The sequence below is a fragment of the Sinocyclocheilus grahami genome, unplaced genomic scaffold, assembly GCF_001515645.1.
Source record: "Sinocyclocheilus grahami isolate Dianchi unplaced genomic scaffold, SAMN03320097.WGS_v1.1 scaffold180.1, whole genome shotgun sequence".
NCBI classification, from domain to species: Eukaryota; Metazoa; Chordata; class Actinopteri; order Cypriniformes; family Cyprinidae; genus Sinocyclocheilus; species Sinocyclocheilus grahami.
In genome coordinates this window covers 1,129,410-1,149,375 of record NW_015505359.1, presented here as the reverse complement: position 1 = coordinate 1,149,375, position 19,966 = coordinate 1,129,410, and the positions used below count along the sequence as shown (strand labels likewise).

The window sequence follows — 19,966 nt, the reverse complement described above, 5'->3', positions numbered from 1 at the left end:
GTCGCAAGTTTTGAGGGAGCGTGCAATTGGCATGCTGACTGCAGGAATTTCCACCAGAGCTGTTGCCCATGAATTGACGAATTGTGAATTGAATGTTCATTTGGCAGTACATCCAACCGGCCTCACAACCGCAGACCACGTGTAACCACACCAGCCCAGGACCTCCACATCCAGCATCTTCACCTCCAAGATCGTCTGAGACCAGCCACCAAGACAGCTGCTGCAACAATCGGTTTGCATAACCAAAGAATTTCTGCACAAACTGTCAGAAACCGTCTCAGGGAAGCTCATCTGCATGCTCGTCGTCCTCATCGGGGTCTCAACCTGACTGCAGTTCGTTGTCGTAACCGACTTGAGTGGGCAAATACTCACATTCGATGCCGTCTGGCACTTTGGAGAGGTGTTCTCTTCACGGATGAATCCCGGTTTTCACTGTACAGGGCAGATGGCAGACAGCGTGTATGGCATCGTGTGGGTGAGCGGTTTGCTGATGTCAACGTTGTGGATCAAGTGGCCCATGGTGGCAGTGGGGTTATGGTATGGGCAGGCGTATGTTATGGACAACGAACACAGGTGCATTTTATTGATGGCATTTTTAATGCACAGAGATACCGTGACGAGATCCTGAGGCCCATTGTTGTGCCATTCTTCCACGACCTCATGTTGCAGCATGATAATGCAAGGCCCCATGTTGCAAGGATCTGTACACAATTCCTGAAAGCTGAAAACATCCCAGTTCTTGCATGGCCAGCATACTCACCGGACATGTCACCCATTGAGCATGTTTGGGATGCTCTGGATCAGTGTATACGACAGCGTGTTCCAGTTCCTGCCAATATCCAGCAACTTCGCACAGCCATTGAAGAGGAGTGGACCAACATTCCACAGGCTACAATCAATAACCTGATCAACTCTATGCGAAGGAGATGTGTTACACTGTGTGAGGCAAATGGTAGTCTGTCACGGAATGCCAGGAGAAAACAAGGATAGATCCAAGTGCAATTTATTAAAGTATAAAATAAACAGAACAGAACAGAAACGTGGCAAAAGGTAATCCAAAACACAGGGAACAGAGAACACGATGTAACCTTAACAACATCAAACACAAACATCAGATATCAAATACTGCAATAATACTGCAGCCAAGACAGACAGAGTGAGCATGGTATATGTAGTGATGGGATGATGAGTAAATGACTAACAGGTGATCATGATCAGAACAGAACGACAGGCAAGGGACTATGGGAAATGGAGTTCAACACATGTAACACAGAAACGGGAGAGCACCCTCAAGTGGCCAGTCCAGGGCACCACAACCAGACACTGTGACATTACCCCCCCTCTACGGAGCGGATACCATACGCTCAACCAGAAAACATAAAAGTTCAGGAGGGAGATGGAACTGAGGCTGACCAGGGAGAGGGATGGCGGGCCAGGACCATGCAAAGGAAGGGGGTCAGGGGACAGAGGTAGACCAGGGTATGAGAGCGGAACCGGCAGGGTGGAAAGCCAAGGCGGGGCCAGCAGGAAGAACCAGCAAAGCCCCAACCATACAGGAAACCCAGCAGATAGTCAGGATGGAGCCGGAGGAGTGAGCCAGTGAGGCTCCTACCAAACCAGAACCAAGGCGGGCAACCACATCGGAGCCGGAATCCTGTCAAACAACACTGGTGGGACAGAAAACCCTCTCAGCAACTCTGGGAAAACTGAAAACAAGAGCAGAGAGAGTTTGGTACCAGCCTCAACGGCTGCAACAGGACAAGCCGATTGCTCCACAACGGTCCCTGTGAGCTCCCGGACTGGAGTGACTTCCTTAAAGAGCACTGAGAGCTCCCGAACTGGAGCAGGCTCTGAAGTGGACTCTGTGAGCTCCCGGACTGGAGTGACTTCCTTAAAGAGCACTGAGAGCTCCCGAACTGGAGCAGGCTCTGAAGCGGACTCTGTGAGCTCCCGGCCTGGAGTGACTTCCTTGATGAGCTCTGTGGGCTCCCAGACTGGAGCGGGCTCTGAAGTGGACTCTATGAGCTCCCGGACTGGAGTGACTTCCTTAACCCTTTGACGCGTACGATCACACCGGTGTGATCAGTCTTGGCTGGTCCCTGAAGCGTACGATCACACCGGTGTGATTAGAACTTTCAGTGCGTCACGTCATCAACTGCTGAATTTAAATCCGCTTTCGCGCGGAGCCAGATCGGACGCGCTGAGCGCGTGTCATATTATGACAAATATTCATTGTTTTCAACCATATAATACTTATTTTAGGGTTCAGACATTTAAATACACATAAGTACTAGCAAAACCATACATTTACAGTTTGTAAAATGCATGCTGATGTCTATGGAAACGGCAATAATGATCCTTACAAATATAATCTGACATGTTTTTATTGATATCATATACAGATTGTGTAGGTAACTATAAAGTTTACTCTGCTCTTCTCCCAGTTTACCGGAGACCTACTTTAACGTGTTTCGGGAGGAGAGGATGAATTTGCGTGTTGTAAATCCCTCTGTGAGCTCCCGGACTGGAGTGACTCCCTTAATGAGCTCTGTGGGCTCCCGGACTGGAGTGGGCTCTGGAGTGGGCTCTGTGAGCTCCCGGACTGGAGCGGGCTCTGAAGTGGGCTTTACTGTCCTCCTTTTCGCCCTCCGCCGCTTAGTGGGAGTCTGAAGGATAGAGGTGGTGGGAAAATCCCTGCGCAAGGGTTCTGATTGGCCTGGTATTGCCAACTGACTTCGACCCTGGAGATACTTGACGAAGCCCCAGAAGTCTAGGATCTCGAGTCCTTCCACCTCCCACTGGGGCAAAGGATTATCCAGACAGATGTTAAGGAGGTCCTTAAGTGCAGCCTCATTATAATTCAGCCCCACCGCCAATGTCCAAAAGGTCTGGACAAAACCACCAACCTCCATTCCTTGCTGTCTCCGAGCCATAAGAGTCCGGTATCGAGCCATTCGCTCCTTCCCTGTGGCAGGAGGGACAATCCGAATGTCCATAGTTCAAAAAAAGGGAAAAATAAAAACAAACTGCTGGATCTTGTAGTGGCTGCAGTATTCTGTCACGGAATGCCAGGAGAAAACAAAGATAGATCCAAGTGCAGTTTATTAAAGTATGAAATAAACGGAACAGAAGAGAAACGTGGCAAAAGGTAATCCAAAACACAGGGAACAGAGAACACGATGTAACCTTAACAACATCAAACATCAGATATCAAATAATACTGCAGCCAAGCCAGACAGAGTGAGCATGGTATATGTAGTGATGGGATGATGAGTAAATTACTAACAGATGATCATGACCAGAACAGAACGACAGGCAAGGGACTATGGGAAATGGAGTTCAACACATGTAACACAGAAACGGGAGAGCGCCCTCAAGTGGCCAGTCCAGGGCACCACAACCAGGCACTGTGACATAGTCACACCAGATACTGACTGGTTTTCGGACCCCCCCAATTTTTGGGTGAACTGTCCCTTTAACAGCAAGTATCTTGAAATATATTACATTTCTTCTTGTTTAGAGGACAATTTAAGTGACACAGCTTATCCCCCCATGTATCTTCATTACTCCAAAGTTTTTCTTCCATCACCCCTTTTGGAACAGACCTTTTGTTGTCATGAGGATGAAACAAAACCTGACTGGCTGAATGCACTAATTGGTCGGATCTTTTGGGACTTCCTCCATGAGAAATACTGGGCTAATAAAGTCCAACAGAAGATTCAGCGAAAGCTGAGCAAAATTCGGGTAAGAGAACAGATAGGAATTACAGGATGTTCTTTAACTGGACTAAGTATGAGGAGGTAATGTTCTTTTAAATCTTCCTTAAGCATGGTTTCGAAAAGTAGAGTAAATAGCTTGCGATATTAATGTTCCTACCCAGTGTGCATATGTTTCTGTGTGAGTTTACCCTTTTTTTCCACAGTTGCCTTACTTCATGGATGAATTGTCCCTCACTGAACTGGCCATGGGCTCCAGCATGCCTCAGATAACAGGCACATCTCTACCACAGATCAACAGCAGAGGTGAGTGGGGCTCCTAAGAGCCTCTTATAAAAGAGTAGATTAGGTCATTCATCCATCAGGACTGTTTGAGCGTATGTGTTATTATGCTCCTGCACTGAACAGTAAATGAGATGTTATTATCCTTCTGTAATATCAGGGATCAAAGAAGCACACAACATCACATCATTGTCCTCTGAAAATAGCAGCATGTCTGTGAGCGTGAGCACGTGTCTGTTTACGCATTCAGCTGTATGATAAAATGCTCACTGTGAAGCATATGCAGGATGTATTTTCCCCATGAGAAGTGAAGTTAATATGGTGTGGGGCACATCATGTGTCTTTTACTCCCCGCCTCATGATCTGTGGGTGTTATGTAACACGTAATGGCTTTCAACAGAGTCTAGCTCCCTTGCTCAGGTCTCATCCCATTTATGGATTTGTAATGTGTCCTAGTAGACATGTGGACATTTTATTGTGCTATAAATATTTGACATTTCATCCAAATCAGATCATATCGCTTTAATTTTGACCGCTGACATATAGTGGTGCTATAGACATACACTTAAGAGTTTTTGATTTCACATTATTCATTATTAATTCATTATTAGTAAATATTAAAATAGTGAATGAATGTATGTGAGATTAGCTGAAAAAAATACAATATAACGTTAATAAGTATATATATATATATATATACAGAGAGAGAGAGAGAGTTATAACAAGAAATCATGCATTTTTCTGAATAGAATTTATTTAAATAAACATTACTGAAACATTACTGTTATTACTGAAAGTAAAAGTTGAACAACAGGAACAAAAGTTGAAACAACAACAGGAAACTTTGGCTTTTATTACATCATACAGGGGGGAAAAAAAACTTGTCTTTGTGTGTCAGGCCTTTGGTTGCATTTGGAGGTGGAGTACACAGGAGCGCTACAGATGACTCTAGAGACCAAAATCAACTTCTCCAAACTTGGGAAGGAGGGAGTCCCTGAGTCAGAGACAGAGTTGGAGACCATTCATTTGTTGTAAGTTTTTGGAGAATAAAATTTATTTTCTGAGACAAAACTGTGTCGTTATCTAGCATTTATCTTAACACAGCATAGCCTCTACAAAGTCTATTATGTAACCTATACTACAAAGGTTTGAAGTCAGTTTTTTAAAAGGCATTGCTAAAACATTAATAATAATATGAAATATGTCTTCAGCACCAAATCAGCATATCAGAATAATTTCTGAAAGATCATGTGACACTGAAGGGTAATGGCTGCTGAAAATTCAGATATGCTATCGCAGGAATAAATTACGTTTTAAAAATATATTTAAATAGAAAAGAGTTATTTCAAATAGTAATAATGTTTCACAATATTAATGTTTTTACTGTATTTTTGGTCAAATAAATACAGCCTTGGTGAGCATAAGAGACCTCTTTCAAAAACATTGCTTATATGCTTTTATCAGTTATAATGAAAAAGCGTGTATTTAATTAGAATTTGAAATTAAAACATTTTCACTGATTCACAATTCTGGAGCCCACTGTGCACTGCATTGTTGTTCCTTAGACTCAGTACAATCCTAGTGATGTTTGTGGGTGTATGTTTATGATATCTTGTTATGATGAGGTCCTGTCCGGATGTGTTCTGTAGTAGCAGGTCCAGGCTCTCTGTGCTGGCTGACAGTGATGAGGAATCCTCAAGTGCAGGATCCTCTGATGAGGAGGAAGTTTCATCTGCTGACACTCAAGGAACTCTGACTGAAAAGGCTCTACCTGGTGTTGAGGGGTAATTATTATTAACTGAATAATTTGTGTAATTCAACAAACAGTTTTTGTCTGGGATCTCAATTTCTGGGATGTTACAACTCTTTATTATTCGGAATGTATGCCAGAAATGCTGTTCTTTTAAATGAAACATCAAGATTTATGTGTCTTGCTGACACTACTTATGAGGTCCTCTATTATGTCCTTAAAAGGGATGGTTCACCCAAAAATGAAAATTCTGATGAAAATCATTTCTCACCCTCACGTCATTCCGTATGACTTTCTGTCTTCAATGCAAAACAAAATATATAGATATTTTGGACAATGTCCAAGCTGCTTCAGGAACAACCATGATCGCCATTTACTTTAAATATATGGAAAAGGGCAGCTTGGACATTTTGCTAAATACCTTGTTTGGTGTTCCAGCTAAGAAAGTGATACAGGTTTGGTGCAATGTGATTTTTGGGTGAATTATGCCTATGAAACATTCTCTCTTTGAGACCTTTGAAAATAAATGCAGCTTAAAATAAATCAAGGGCACCTGACGAACTTTGCATCCCACAGGGCTGCAGCTGGAGGCAGTACTAGTAGGCGGATCTTGAGATTTGTCGACAAGATTGCCAAGTCGAAGTATTTCCAGAAGGCCACGGAAAATGAGTACATTAAAAAAAAGATTGAAGAAATGTCTAACACCCCGCTGCTGCTTGCAGTGGAAGTTCAAGAGCTCTCTGGAACACTTCACGTCAACATTCCTCCTCCCCCCACCGACAGAATATGGTACGAGCCATTCTCACTCAGCTAAGCACACGCTGTTAATGTCACAGTACATTAGGGACCTTGCTTAAAGCTGCAGTCCGTAACTTTTTTTGTTTAAAAATGATCCGAAATCAATATTTTTTGGGTGAATTATGCCTATGAAACATTCTCTCTTTGAGACCTTTGAAAATAAATGCAGCTTAAAATAAATCAAGGGCACCTGACGAACTTTGCATCCCACAGGGCTGCAGCTGGAGGCAGTACTAGTAGGCGGATCTTGAGATTTGTCGACAAGATTGCCAAGTCGAAGTATTTCCAGAAGGCCATGGAAAATGAGTACATTAAAAAAAAGATTGAAGAAATGTCTAACACCCCGCTGCTGCTTGCAGTGGAAGTTCAAGAGCTCTCTGGAACACTTGACGTCAACATTCCTCCTCCCCCCACCGACAGAATATGGTACGAGCCATTCTCACTCAGCTAAGCACACGCTGTTAATGTCACAGTACATTAGGGACCTTGCTTAAAGCTGCAGTCCGTAACTTTTTTTGTTTAAAAATGATCCGAAATCAATATTTGAGCAAGTACATAACCAGCCAGTGTTCAAAACTATCGCCTTACTTTAGCCCGATTCACAAAGGTTATTTTATAGTAATGTTTTCTAATTTGAGTGGTACGGGTAGGTTTTCGTGGGAAATTTGAGCATGGCACTGCGTCATTACGTCACGTCTGTAAACATAAAGAAGTTGCTCCGGCTACTAGGCTATCGCATGTGAGGATCCTGCAGGTGGCCGATCGTTTATAGCCTTTTCTCACAGCAGCCATAAAATATAAAATATATATATATGTAAAATATAAAATATAATTAAATGTATAATTTTGATGGCGATTTGTAATTCATAAAGGATTATGTGTTTATGAAACACATGTGAATGAAATGAAATTATATTCCAGTTATAAATGTGCTTCTGATTACAGATAACCTGGGATTACAAAGATTTGTATTTTAAAGAAAACCAGTTCGAAGGGAGCATAATTTTTCTTTTTGGGTTAAAAGAATTTCTTAGTATGAAATTCAAAGAGTATGACAATTAGATTAGACTGTGCAGAAATGGAAATCTACACGCTAATACACACTATACTCATAGTCACGCAATGCTGATGTTGTTAACATCATTTGAGAATAAAGTATACCAATAACAATAATTTGAACGGTTTGATGTGATATGAGCTAACCGATCTTTAGATTTAATCACCATTGGTAGCGAGATTTATGGTAAGGCTTTTTTCCTCAATTGGTCAGAACAAACGTGGCAGACTTGTTTCTTACTTGTTCAGATGACAATATTCGGTGAAAATTCTTATTTGGGTCATATTCCAAGACGTAGGCTAGAATCTGTGAGTGCAAAGTGCAATATCCACACCGGTGCGGTGACTGACTGCCACACACATACTCCTCAAAACATTAGATTCATCTGCGCTGGAGTCGCGCCGACTCACAACCCACGCAAGCTAGATAATTCAGCACTCAGCTGCAATTCCAGGTTTTCAAACAGAGATGGCGACAAAGAGGCAAAATTTACAGACTGCAGTTTTAAGCTTACACAATGTCTGCAGAGATTATCTGGAGCAATCATGCTACTTAAAGTTTGGTGTCATTCACTCTTGAAGGTTTGACTTTGTTGTAATTAAATTTAAATTTGAGGGTAATGGATTAGAGACAAGTGTAACACTGGCTGCATTTACACTTGGCATTAACATGCGATCATTGTGATCCGATCAAGCAGATCGGATCATCAGTCATCAGGACATGGCGCGTTTACACTTGGCAACATCAAGTGACTTCTCTATTTGGATAACCGATTGGATCTCTCTTTCCCGCGCATTGGCATGCAATATTTAAAGGGATAGTTCACCTAAAAATGAAAATACTGTCATTAATTACTCACCCTCATGTCGTTTCAAACCCGTAAGACCTTTGTTCATCTTCGGAACACAAATTAAGATATTTTTGATGGAATCTGAGAGCTGTCTGACCCTGATAGACAGCAATACAACTGAAATGTTCCCAAGTCCAGAGACGTAGCAAGGAGATCTGTAAAATAATCTATGTGACATCAGGGGTTCAACCGTAATTTTACGAAGCTACGAGAATACTTTTTGTGCGCAAAAGAAAAAAAAAAGACTTTATTCAACAATTCGTCTCCTCCGCATCACCCTGTAGCGCCATTTTGGAGAGTATCAGCTGGACTAACCCTTTAAATAAGTCTTCAGGCAGTTCGGGAGAGAGGGGGTGGGTTTTTTTTGCGTGACGTCGACCTGCGACTGCAGACACGATGGCTAGATTACGTTTACATTACACTGGGATCCGATCACAATGCGTCCTCGACTACTTCTGGACCAGGACATGCTTATTGGATAACATTCCGATCAGAAGCGCATTTACACTAGTCTTTTCTGTAATGTGTATGTAGACAACATCGGTATACAGGTCGCATGTTAATGCCAAGTGTAAACCTGGTGTGATGTGATGAGTTCAGTGATGCAATCACAGCCAGTCAGAAGATATTTGATGTTTCAGGTGCAGTTATGAGGAGCAGAATTTTGGAGCAATGAAATTTCCCTCTGTTATGGAAATAGTATACTTTAAAAGAAATGTGGAATTTGTAAATTGGACTGTAGAGTTTTTAACTAAAGTAGGAGGACTTTACTACATCTTTATATGTAATTTTATAATTATTACTTCTGTTGTCTTTGAAATATGTTTAAAGTGTACTGTCAAGCATCTATGGCAAACTAATTAAAACTTGTTTGTTATTTATTTGATATTTGAAATTACACATGTGCAATGATAAAATTTATTGATGATGAAGCAATTTTGTACATTTAAAATATATTAACTTTAATGTAATATTGAATAAAATGGTACTGATAAAATTCTAATCAAGTACTTTACATGTGCTTTGAATCAACAAATCAAAATAAGTGCACTTTAAGGTGCACTTTAAGAGCGGGAAAGCGGCCGCTTTTTGCCTATAAATCATTATGTGCAATCAGGTTTGCAGATATGTCTTTGGATGCATGCCCCAGATTAAGTGTTTTGTCGGTTCTCTCTCAGGTATAGTTTCTGCGGGCCCCCGAAGCTTGATCTAAGAGTCAGACCCAAACTTGGAGAGCGAGAAGTGACTTTCTGCCATGTAACTGAATGGATTGAAAAGAAGCTACAGGATGAGTTCCAGGTTTGTTTTGATGATTTTGTGATGACTGGAGCTTCACTATAAATTGGCGTGCATGTTAACCATATGGCAGCTAATTTAATTGAATTGAATTGTTTATTTTAGTTAAATTATTTCATGTAAAATGTTTACATTAACCCCCATAACAAATCTTGTCCAATTATTTTTCCAGAAAGTTTTTGTTTTGCCCAACATGGATGACATTTACCTGCCGCTAATGCACTCTGGGATGGACAACACACCAGCTTTCCCACAATACCCTGCAAAGCTCTCCCAGCATTCCTCTATGACCTCCACTGACAGGTGTGATCTGGAACATTCTGCAGAACTACAGTAGTGCCTCCTTGTGGATAGACATGACAATAAACCAGTAACACCATTTAACTTCAACAAACTTCTAGTAGTGTAATTTACATTCAACTTCATTTAAACATTGCAGGACAGCAAAATGTCAGTAACTCCCACACATGTTCTCTCTAAATGAATTAGATATCTCCATACAATCAATACAAGGCACAGTGGGTAAGATTCCCATCATCCCGGAAACCCAAGTCTGTTATTCTTATCATACCAGTGGCTTAATGTGTGAATAAACCATTTTATTACTTTATTGTGTTTTTATGTCCTGAGGACAACTGATTATTTGTTGAACTTCCACAGTGGCTTAAATTAGACAAATAAGCATGAGTAATAATCAATAAATATCAAATAATAATGAATTTATTTAAGAATTCATATTTAGAATTAAATGCAACTCTTTTTGAAAAAAGTTGCACATAGATGATCCAGAAGTATTTGCATTTTACATCAGAAATTATTATCATTAGTATCAAAGACATTTTTTGTATGGTTTCACATTTTCTTGTCAAGTGTCACTTCAGGATTGTTATATCTGAACTTAAGCAGGCATTTGAATGTTACAGTATTTTTTCAGTATCTTTTTAATGCATTAGCATCAATGTCTCACTTTATTAACCTCTCAAAGCTGTAGAAGGAATGTGTAAAGAAAATCTTCACAATTTTGTTTATCATCATGCTTTTCTCTTTTCTCAGTAAATCTGTAATATTGTGTGTTGTGCTGCACTTAAAGGGATAGTTGACCCACAAACAAACTTTTGTCATCATTTACTTGTTCTCATGTTGTTCCAAACCTGTATGATTTTCTTTCTTCTGTTTTTTTTTTATATTTTTTTTAGTCCATACAGTGAAAGTCAGTGGGTGGTAGGGGTCCAGTTTCGACTTTCAATGTATGGACAGTTGAAACATTCTTCAAAATATTTTCTTTTATGTGTCACAGAAGAAAAAGTCATACAGGTTTGGAACAGCATGAAGGTGAGTAAAAAGATGCAAGTAATTTTCATTTTTGGGTGAACTATCCCTTTAAGATGACTATAAAAGTGGAAAGACACATTTAATAAAACCGCACACATAAAGGACTAACTTGAATGCTCTCTTTGAATTCTGAAAGGTATTTACGCTATATATATCTGACTCTTGAACTGCTGCTGTTAGTGTGACGGTGTCTGCTGCTGCTCGGACTGGCGGCATTAGCATCTGTCCAAGCACTGGTTCCCTCCCCTTCTTCAATTTCCATATCGCCAACCTCCAGGCTCTCACACATCAGGTTTATTTGCCTCCTTATTTGTGCCATCCGGCTCTGCATGCGCTGCATCTTCCTGCGCAGGTTGGCTGCGATGGCCCTCTGCCTCCGCCGCTCGGCTACATAGCGCTGCTGCAGCTCTCGGTAGCAGTTATGTTGGGCCTGATTTTCACGGACGAGCAGCGTGCCGCAGCCCATGGGACACAGCTGTCGCCAGTGGCTGCAGCTCTGATCATGCGCCTGCGAGTCCTTCCTCAGCACCTGCTGCCCACAGCCCTCATGGGGACAGAGTTGCCACTCATATGGACAGCTGGAGATGTGGAGGTACTCGTTAGAAATCCGGAAAGTGGCCCTGCAGCCCTGCTGCGCATTTCGACACTAAGAACACAGACACATGGAGTTGTTTCAAATTCACAGTTTAAGTACTAGAACTTTAACTATACTGTATATTAGACTTAAAGGGATAGTTCACCCAAACATTTAAATTTGATGTTCATCTGCTTACCCCCAGGGCATCCAAGATGTAGGTAACTTTGTTTCTTCAGTAGAACACAAAAGAAGATTTTTTAACTCAAACCGTTGCAGTCTGTCATTCATATAATGGAAGTGAATGGGAATCACGGCTTTGAGAGTAAAAAAAAAACATACACAAACAAAACCAAATTAAACCCTGCGGCTCGTGACGATACATTGATGTGTACAGACATGAAACGATCGGTCTGTGCAAGAAACTGAACAGTATTTATATCGTTTTTTTACCTCTGATTTACTGCAATGTCCGAACTGGGCGTTCTCAACAGCCGGCACGTGACGCGTCTTCTTCTTCTTCTTGCTCTACGGCGGATTGCAGACTTATAAGTGCATTACCGCCACCTATCTCTCAAATGGACCATTGACACTCCTAATTGAGATTGTAGATAGTGTCAATGGTCCATTTGAGAGATAGGTGGCGGTAATGCACTTATAAGTCTGCGATCCGCCGTAAAGCAAGAAGAAGAAGAAGACGTGTCATGCGCCGGCTGTTGAGAACACGCTCAGGACATTTCGGACATTGCGGTGAATCAGAGGTAAAAAACTATATAAATATTGTTCAGTTTCTTGCACAGACCGATCGTTTCGTGTCTTTACACATCAATGTATCGTCACGAGCCGCAGGGTTTAATTCGGTTTTGTTTGTTTTTTTGACTCTCAAAGCCGTGGTTCCTATTCACTTCCATTATATGACTGACAGACTGTAACGGTTTGAGTTAAAAATATTCGTTTGTGTTCTACTGAAGAAACAAAATCACCTACATCTTGGATGCCTTGGGGGTAAGCAGATAAACATCACATTTTCATTTTTGGGTGAACTATCCCTTTAATTAAAAAAAAAGTTACCTACCTTGATTGCCAAACGGCCAATAGATTTACTCAGCTTAAACAAAACCAGCATTTGGTTCTGGTCGATAGGCTGCCTACAACACGGGCATTTCACCTGTCTGAAACAACACTGGCTTTAACATTGCTCAAACAAGTTTATTTTGTTGTTGTTTTTAAAGAAAGTAATACTTTTATTCAGCAAGGGCACATTAAATTGATCAAGTGTCAGTAAAGACATTTACAATGTAAACAAAAGTTTATATCAAATAAAAGCTTTTTTTCTAACCTTCTGTTCATCAGAGAATCCTGAAATAATCACAGTTTCCACAAAATACTGTTAAATTGTTACCTTTTCATCCACTGTAAAATGCATTCCTTGCAGAAGACATGGTTGCATTTAAGTCGTACAGGGCAGCGTAGAACAGCTCTACAGATGACACAAATCAGATCATCATCTGGGGTATCCACAAACTGCTCCACTTCATAACCTCCAGTCTAATACCAAAATAAAATAAAAAAAAGTAATATATAATAATTTTATTTATATTGTAATGTCATATGGATGCTAGTATTATTACTAATTTTACTCAATTTAAATAAAACTATTTGAACTATTTAAAATCTATTTTTATATCATAAAAAAATTAATGTCACATATTATGAGAATTTTTAAGTTTAAGCTTGTGAAGTAAATATACATACATATATATATAATTTTTTCCCCCCACAAATTTATATAGTGTAATTAAAAAAGGAAAAACTCACCATTTTTACTTGTGAGGCCAGGGCACAGCTAATACAGATGCTGTATATGTTGAATAATTTGTAGTGGCCAAAAGACAGGCATCTGTCATAACAACACGCAGCAAAACGTCCCAAAGGAGATCACTTGACCCTGGATCATTCAGAAATGCATCGCAGATGTCCGATTTTCTCTTCTTTTCCATTCTAGCACAAGTAACAAATGTGGTTAGCACCTGACAACTTTTTTACACTAACCACTGGGACCCTATTTTGGTACCATCTAGGTTTTACTTATTAGACAAAGGCATTGCTATGGAAACCAGTGAACTTCAATGGCTGCCTGCTCTAGAATGAGCAGGCATAGTCTGAATGGCCAATGAACACACAGCAGCATTCTCTGCACAATAGAATATATTATAAATCCTTACCGGTATATGTGAAAATAATGTGTTAATAAACAGTGTCATACACTTTAACTGAATTTATGTCCCATACTTTAACAGTTAAACTAAATCAGTACCTATATTATTGGAAAGACTTTAGCAAAAGCTAAAGTTTTTTTTTTTACAATAAAGAAAACACCAGTTTGTACTGGTCACCATTCAAATATACAGGGGAGAATGGGGTAAGATGTGCTTTTTATGGATAAAATCTACCCTCATTACATAGTACACCATTGTCTTAATGTTTTTCATTGTATTTTTTGTACTCACTTGTTTACAGATTTAGCATATGATTATACTGGAATTTTTAATGTGGATAACAATTTAGAAAAATGTAAATATTTAATTTAAAAAGGATTCTAGATGAAACTTACAATCAAAACCACTGCAATTTCCAGAATACAGGAAAAACTGGAAGTGGAATAATCAATATAGTGAACGAATGTTGATATTAGGCTGCAAAGAAATGTACCTGTGCCATTCCATACTGTATTATCCTATGCAATGTTGACATAAGGGGAATTTGTCAGGAGAATCTCACTTTGTCCTCAAATACATGCACCATCTCTAGAATGATAATAATCAACAAGCAATAAAGGGCGACAAACTGTTTCTGAGAATGTCTGGTTTTATTTTTCATTTAAGGAAATGCAGCTTCCTATAAATACATCTCAGCCACTCCTTATGTTATTGTTAAAAGTTTATTAGCAGTAGCTGACTTTTTCATGTTACCGTCATAATTACGCAAGGGAACTTTCACAAAAACAAACTCAACTCTTTGATGATAATAATAATTAGACTCATATTCTTAAAATAAGCCTAAATATATAGTAGCATTGAGTGGAATAATTTATTTTGTTTTACTCATAACGTGGTCTACACTGACAGTCTCTGTAGAAATGTTTAATTGAGTGCTTGCTTCTGTACATATTACATAGTCTGTACATATTAAATTACCAGCTCCCATGAAAAAAGTCATGACATCAGAATTATTAAAATTAAGTTTGAAACATTTAGTGAAACTTGTGCAGGCATTAACACAAAAGTCCAATTTTTTTATTTTCCAGTATGGAATACCATTAGCTCCAGGACAAAAGATAACAGTCTGACTATAATGTTAATGAAAAAATAAAACTCTTTAAATATGTACAGTATACTGTAACTACCTTTACCAGGTTATGTATAATATATTTGATTAATTCAATATTTATAGTATTAATATAGCCCCACCAAGGATTAAAAGAGATTACAAAAACCTCAGATTAATATTGTGGTATCATACTCAAAGACAAAAAAAAAGGCATAAAAGGAAAGAGTCTCTCATTGTCATATGAACCCAAATGCTCTCTCACCTCTTTCATACTCTCACTTCATCTACCATGACTTCACTTTCAGGGGCCAGTCGAGCAGAGTTTGCCAGAGCAGCTTTACGAGTGTAGGCCGTGCAGCGACGTAGGATCTCCTGAGTTTGTGGTCTGGGTGGCACCCTGGGAGCTCCGACTCCTTTCATAGGGTGACCAGTGTCTGAGTTGGTGGGGGTTGACTGGCCACTGGACATGCCACTATCATTGCTGTCTGGCTCTTTATCCTGCTGTCTCAGGCCCTCTTCCCACTCTGAGCTGAACATGCTTGGGCTCATGGAGGTGGTGTCTGAGGAACTGAAGCTGAAGTCCGTTCCATCATCGCTGAAGCTGCCAGCTTCCTCGTGCTGTACCGGCTCTGACAGCATTTCCAGAGAGTTTGATTTGAGGAAACTATTCATTCTGCTTCGTGAGTGGACCTGAGGCTCCAGTTTTAAAGCGCTGTTTGCAGACTGGTGGATAGTGGAGCTGTGAAGTTTCCTCTGAAGAGTCTGAAGGCCAAAACTGGGGCTGCTGTAGAGCTTCAGGTACATGGAGGGCACATAGCCTACCTTTCTGTTATATCTGTAGAGGGAATAAAAGATTTATGTTTTGTATGGGGAAGACTCCATGTACATGTAGACCCCCCCCCCATCTCTGTATCTCCCCCATATATATATGTAGAAATACACTACATTTCATAAGAAGACTCTTATGCTGACAAGACAGCGTTTAATTGATCAAAAATACAGTAATTAATTGATATATATATATATATATATATTAAATAAATACATATGAAATCATTTAAAATACAATATTCTTTAAACTGTTTAATAATTACAAATATAAAATCTAATTTTTATTTTAAAGAACTGGTTTCTTTTTTAATTTAATATATATACTGTATGTAGTGAAGTCTGTTCTCTTTAGAAAATAAAATGTCATTACCAACTATAACTGCTGCATGCTTTATTGTTGTGCATTTGATAAATTGTAACTTGTCTTGACTGTAAATTTTAATCAATATTCATAAACATGAAAACTGCGGCCTGTCTTTCACATTGCTCTTGTCTATTAATACATCCGTCTTAGGGCCAATTCATACCGCACAAACAAACACCAACAAACTCGAAAGTCTGTTGCCGTTGGTCGGGGTTGTTTTTCACCCAAGTGAACATGTTCAATCAGTGTTTGTCAGTGTCTGTTGGGGCAGTGTGAACATGACAGTTTGTTTTTCATAAAATTCTAAATCCAACAGCCAACTTCTTTGTTGGTGTTTGTGTGGTGTGAATTGGCCTTTACAATAGTTTGCCATTCCTATCTGTGTAATCTGTGTAAAGAACTTTAATCACCTAACAAGCCACCAACCATTATCAGACCTCTGTAACACCTCCACAACAGCGCCAATGCTCAGAGAGAGCTCGTCCTCTTTTTTCGAGTTGTAACTTCTTGTTACGCAGTACAGCGAACCTAGTGGAGCGAGAAAATTTTTGGTTAGCAAGGTTATCTTTGGAGATTCATTATAACAGAAAGTTTGCGTAGCAACCGTGTCTTACTTTCAAAGGTAGCTGAATCAAACTCATCCTCATCCTCATCATCTTCCTCATCACATAACTCCAAGTAGGGAGCAGGAAACCAAGCTAGACATTTATCCTCATTCTCAACAAGCCACCAACCTGTTCGGAACCAACGCCCACATAAAAATATAAATAGACTGTAAAGAACATTTCAGTAAACTTTTCGTTTCACTTCCTTAAGGCAGATGATACATACCTGCTTTGTCTTTGATCAGCACGTCCAGTCTTTCATCCACAGTTACTTTGAATGGCCTGTTCTTTGTATCTTTGGTCTCATATGGAGCCACACATCGATATGTCTTGGATACAAAAGGTTGGGTCACATTGCCATTTCTCAGACGTTTATTCGCCAAGTCAGGTCCTCCGCTGACAGTGTTGATGTTGTCTGATTGCAGAATCATCACACTGCAGAGAGACGAGAGCAGCTTTAACAGATGTTTACCACACAAACACTTCCCAGCAGGATCACATTAGAATTAAACTCTGGTAGTCAGAAACAGATCAAGACAGAAATTTGAAGTGAGCTACTCTACATACTGTACATGTTTTGGCAAGCTGAAGTTGCTTGCTTATCTGCTGCAAGGAAATAATCTACATACCTGTTCTGGGTATATTCTGGCAGAAGCTCCTGCTCAGTAGGCAAGAAGAATTTAATGACTTCTGAGGAATGTGACACAGTCGTGTCACACTGCAACAGGCTGGAACAGTATTTCTCCAGACACCTTAGACGAGATACTGACTTAGCCAGACCTTTCAACTGAAATGAAGTCACCATGCACTGGGCTGCAAACAACAGAAATCACATCTGAACAACAAAACAAATACAGTGTGGATAAAACACCTTTAACAGGGCCCACTAGAGGGTTAATGGCCAGACTTGCAGATAAAGTTCAGCTATATGTTTTCTTCCAACATAAAAAAAAATGCATTATAATTATGCATTTTGTAAAAAATGATAATCATTAATGCCCGAAAGCCTTTGCAATGTGAGAGCATCACCACAAAATATTTAAAAACATTAATGTTACTTTATGATATTATAGGCTTAAAACAATACACAATAATATTTTTGACTTGAGTGAAGTTTGTATATTTAAATATGTAATATTATGCACATTTTAATCTCCTAAAACTGCCAATCATACCTCCAAATCTGGGAAGCACTCTATCTTTATAGTTATCCACAAGAAACTTCTTTTTCAGTTGCCTCTGTTAAAACAAGAAAAGTAGGTTAGCTGGTTATTTTTACACTTCTAATAACCATTTGTGATAAATAAATGACTGTAAAACCTACATGGAGCGTTTTGAAGTCCCGGAAAGATCTGTACACTATTAACTCACTCTGGTCTGACCACAGCACGGATGTCATGAACTTCAGTAAAAAACAAATTAACAAATTATCTTACCAATACTTAGTTATCCTACGAATATACAACATATTATTACCTTGTCTTTGCCTTTCTTCATTACTCCGATAAGTCGGGCTTCGACAGGAAAACGAGGATCACTCATAGCTGATGCGGTTTCTGAGAACGAGATCACGGTGTGAACTCTAGTCTTCCTTGTTCTCTTTCAGCATCACCAGTATCCTCATCATTTATTGCCAGCCAGACGTGGGCGTGTTGTTTATGTCACTTGAGCCTGTACGGAATGTGGAGCGAGTACAAATCGGATAAGCGGCTGCGCTCACGTGCGAACTGAGAAGTTCAAGAAGTTATTACAGAATAATAATATTTATCAGTAATAAAACCTCAGTGTTGTCTTCAAACCAAGGTAAGTTAAGTTTTGACACAATATTTGTCAGTGATAAAACATCAGTGTTGTTTTCATAGTATACATGACAGCAGTTTAAGAAGCAAACAACACCATCTATCTATCAATCTATCTATGGCTACTACTGTAAATGGCAATATAGACGTGAATTTTCTATCTACACTGTAAAAAATGACTGTGAATTTAACGGTAAAAAACTGTAAAAATGCTACAGTAAAAACTTGTTAAATGGTTAACGGTAAATTTCCCTACTATATACGATGAAAAACTGTATTGGACATTACATGTCCATCAAAATAACCAACGTGAGCAGTCCATTCATGGCTGTCATCTTTTAGTAATTTTTCCATGATGACCTGGTGGTTTTGTGAAGGTGGACAGGCTAAGCGAGGCTCACAGGTGTGTCTTCAAACTGAGGGTGATGAGAGGGCAGACAACTAGAACATTGATCTGAAGCTGCTGGCGTCACAGCGGCCTGTGAAGAACCGCCAAAACTCCTCTGCAGAATCAGCTCAAGGCCATCAACAGTGTGGGTTTGTCATGCCACCTGCATGCCAACATCATCACCTGGGAAAGGACCCCAGACGCACGTTTTGGCTATCCCGGTGAGGGCACAAAACACATGCTTTTTCGCACACCACCCACTCAACTGAGGCAGTCCGGGAGAAAATATGTGCCCATGGTCTTGATTTGGAGCCAGCTGCAGCAATGAACAAAAGGATGACCTCCTGGAAAATACCCGAAAGAAAGTCCCTCATAAAACCGGACAAAGTGTTTTTGAAATATTGCTGTTCTTCTAAAGCTCCATCCCCTGTAATTACCAGAAAAAGTTTTTAAATTTCTGTTGCTTAATTTCTATTTATTTTTTTTATTTTGTGATGTTAAAAATTTGCTTATTATTATTATTATAATACAACAACAACAACGCAAAGATTAATTTAGTCAATACTGATTTCATTTTCTTGGTAACAGCCCAAATGACTTATTATTTTAATTGACTGATTCAAGTTAAGAATTTGACTGAAAAGATGATGCACACTTTTAGAAAAAAGGGCTTTATAAAGGTAAAATTGCCCATAAAAGGTAAAAAAAAATCTATTTAAACTTACTGGAAAAGATTAATTTCTATCACTGCTGTGAACTGATCACCGCACAGAATATGCAGAATATCAAAAACTTTAAGAGTCAGCTGTCCACGGTAGTCTTTATGATATCAGCACAATAACACACTCAGCAAAGTATCGTTTAATTAACGTTATCGATAAAATCCCAGAAAATATTGAGATATTTCTTTTTGTCAATATCGCACCCCCCTAATACATTTAATGTTTTATTTAGAAAAAAAAATGGCCCTTTTCCCACTTGAGCCCCTGCCCCT

At 39.5% G+C, this 19,966-nt stretch overlaps 3 protein-coding genes across 4 annotated transcripts in view; 1 reads left to right on the top strand and 2 right to left on the bottom strand.

Moving 5' to 3' along the window:
* The window catches only part of LOC107594202 (testis-expressed sequence 2 protein-like), an 18,160-nt gene extending 7,731 nt beyond the window's left edge, over nt 1-10,429 (top strand). The window contains exons 5-11 of the mRNA XM_016284163.1: nt 3,460-3,744; nt 3,923-4,022; nt 4,897-5,029; nt 5,648-5,782; nt 6,325-6,537; nt 9,632-9,752; nt 9,922-10,429. Coding sequence (XP_016139649.1) covers nt 3,460-3,744; nt 3,923-4,022; nt 4,897-5,029; nt 5,648-5,782; nt 6,325-6,537; nt 9,632-9,752; nt 9,922-10,086 — 1,152 coding nt within the window. The 3' untranslated portion in view covers nt 10,087-10,429. The remainder of the gene's footprint in view (nt 1-3,459; nt 3,745-3,922; nt 4,023-4,896; nt 5,030-5,647; nt 5,783-6,324; nt 6,538-9,631; nt 9,753-9,921) is intronic.
* Nucleotides 10,430-11,073: 644 nt separating this feature from the next.
* On the bottom strand, nt 11,074-13,549 carry LOC107594218 (RING finger protein 151-like). Its single transcript, XM_016284180.1, has 4 exons — nt 13,474-13,549; nt 13,058-13,203; nt 12,731-12,827; nt 11,074-11,727 (listed from the first exon to the last, which is right to left on the bottom strand). The coding sequence occupies exons 1-4, from the start codon at nt 13,474-13,476 to the stop codon at nt 11,227-11,229; spliced, it is 747 nt and encodes a 248-aa protein (XP_016139666.1). The 5' UTR covers nt 13,477-13,549; the 3' UTR covers nt 11,074-11,226.
* Nucleotides 13,550-13,633: 84 nt separating this feature from the next.
* LOC107594217 (NADPH oxidase organizer 1-like) lies at nt 13,634-18,371 on the bottom strand. Of its 2 annotated transcripts, XM_016284179.1 has the most exons (9): nt 18,262-18,371; nt 18,110-18,187; nt 17,961-18,024; nt 17,415-17,598; nt 17,012-17,220; nt 16,795-16,914; nt 16,591-16,708; nt 15,248-15,820; nt 13,634-13,656 (listed from the first exon to the last, which is right to left on the bottom strand). In XM_016284179.1, the coding sequence occupies exons 1-8, from the start codon at nt 18,325-18,327 to the stop codon at nt 15,253-15,255; spliced, it is 1,407 nt and encodes a 468-aa protein (XP_016139665.1). In that variant the 5' UTR covers nt 18,328-18,371; the 3' UTR covers nt 13,634-13,656; nt 15,248-15,252. The 2 variants fall into 2 exon arrangements, with proteins under 2 accessions (XP_016139665.1, XP_016139664.1); XM_016284178.1 differs by lacking the exon at nt 13,634-13,656 and having other exon boundaries at nt 15,125-15,820.
* Between the last annotated feature and the right edge of the window lie 1,595 nt (nt 18,372-19,966).

What these genes read in the sequence shown, in the direction of transcription:
- LOC107594217 (XM_016284179.1), bottom strand. Translation starts at nt 18,327, where the DNA reads ATGAGTGATCCTCGTTTTCCTGTCGAAGCCCGACTTATCGGAGTAATG. An exon ending in GGGACTTCAAAACGCTCCAT is followed by an intron (nt 18,025 to 18,109) that starts GTAGGTTTTACA and finishes TTGTTTTAACAG; the next exon opens with AGGCAACTGAAAAAGAAGTT. An exon ending in AATGGTTGGTGGCTTGTTAG is followed by an intron (nt 15,821 to 16,590) that starts GTGATTAAAGTT and finishes TTCCCTCTACAG; the next exon opens with ATATAACAGAAAGGTAGGCT.
- LOC107594218 (XM_016284180.1), bottom strand. An exon ending in ATTTTACAGTGGATGAAAAG is followed by an intron (nt 12,828 to 13,057) that starts GTAACAATTTAA and finishes GTGTTGTTTCAG; the next exon opens with ACAGGTGAAATGCCCGTGTT. An exon ending in TTGGCCGTTTGGCAATCAAG is followed by an intron (nt 11,728 to 12,730) that starts GTAGGTAACTTT and finishes CTGTGTTCTTAG; the next exon opens with TGTCGAAATGCGCAGCAGGG.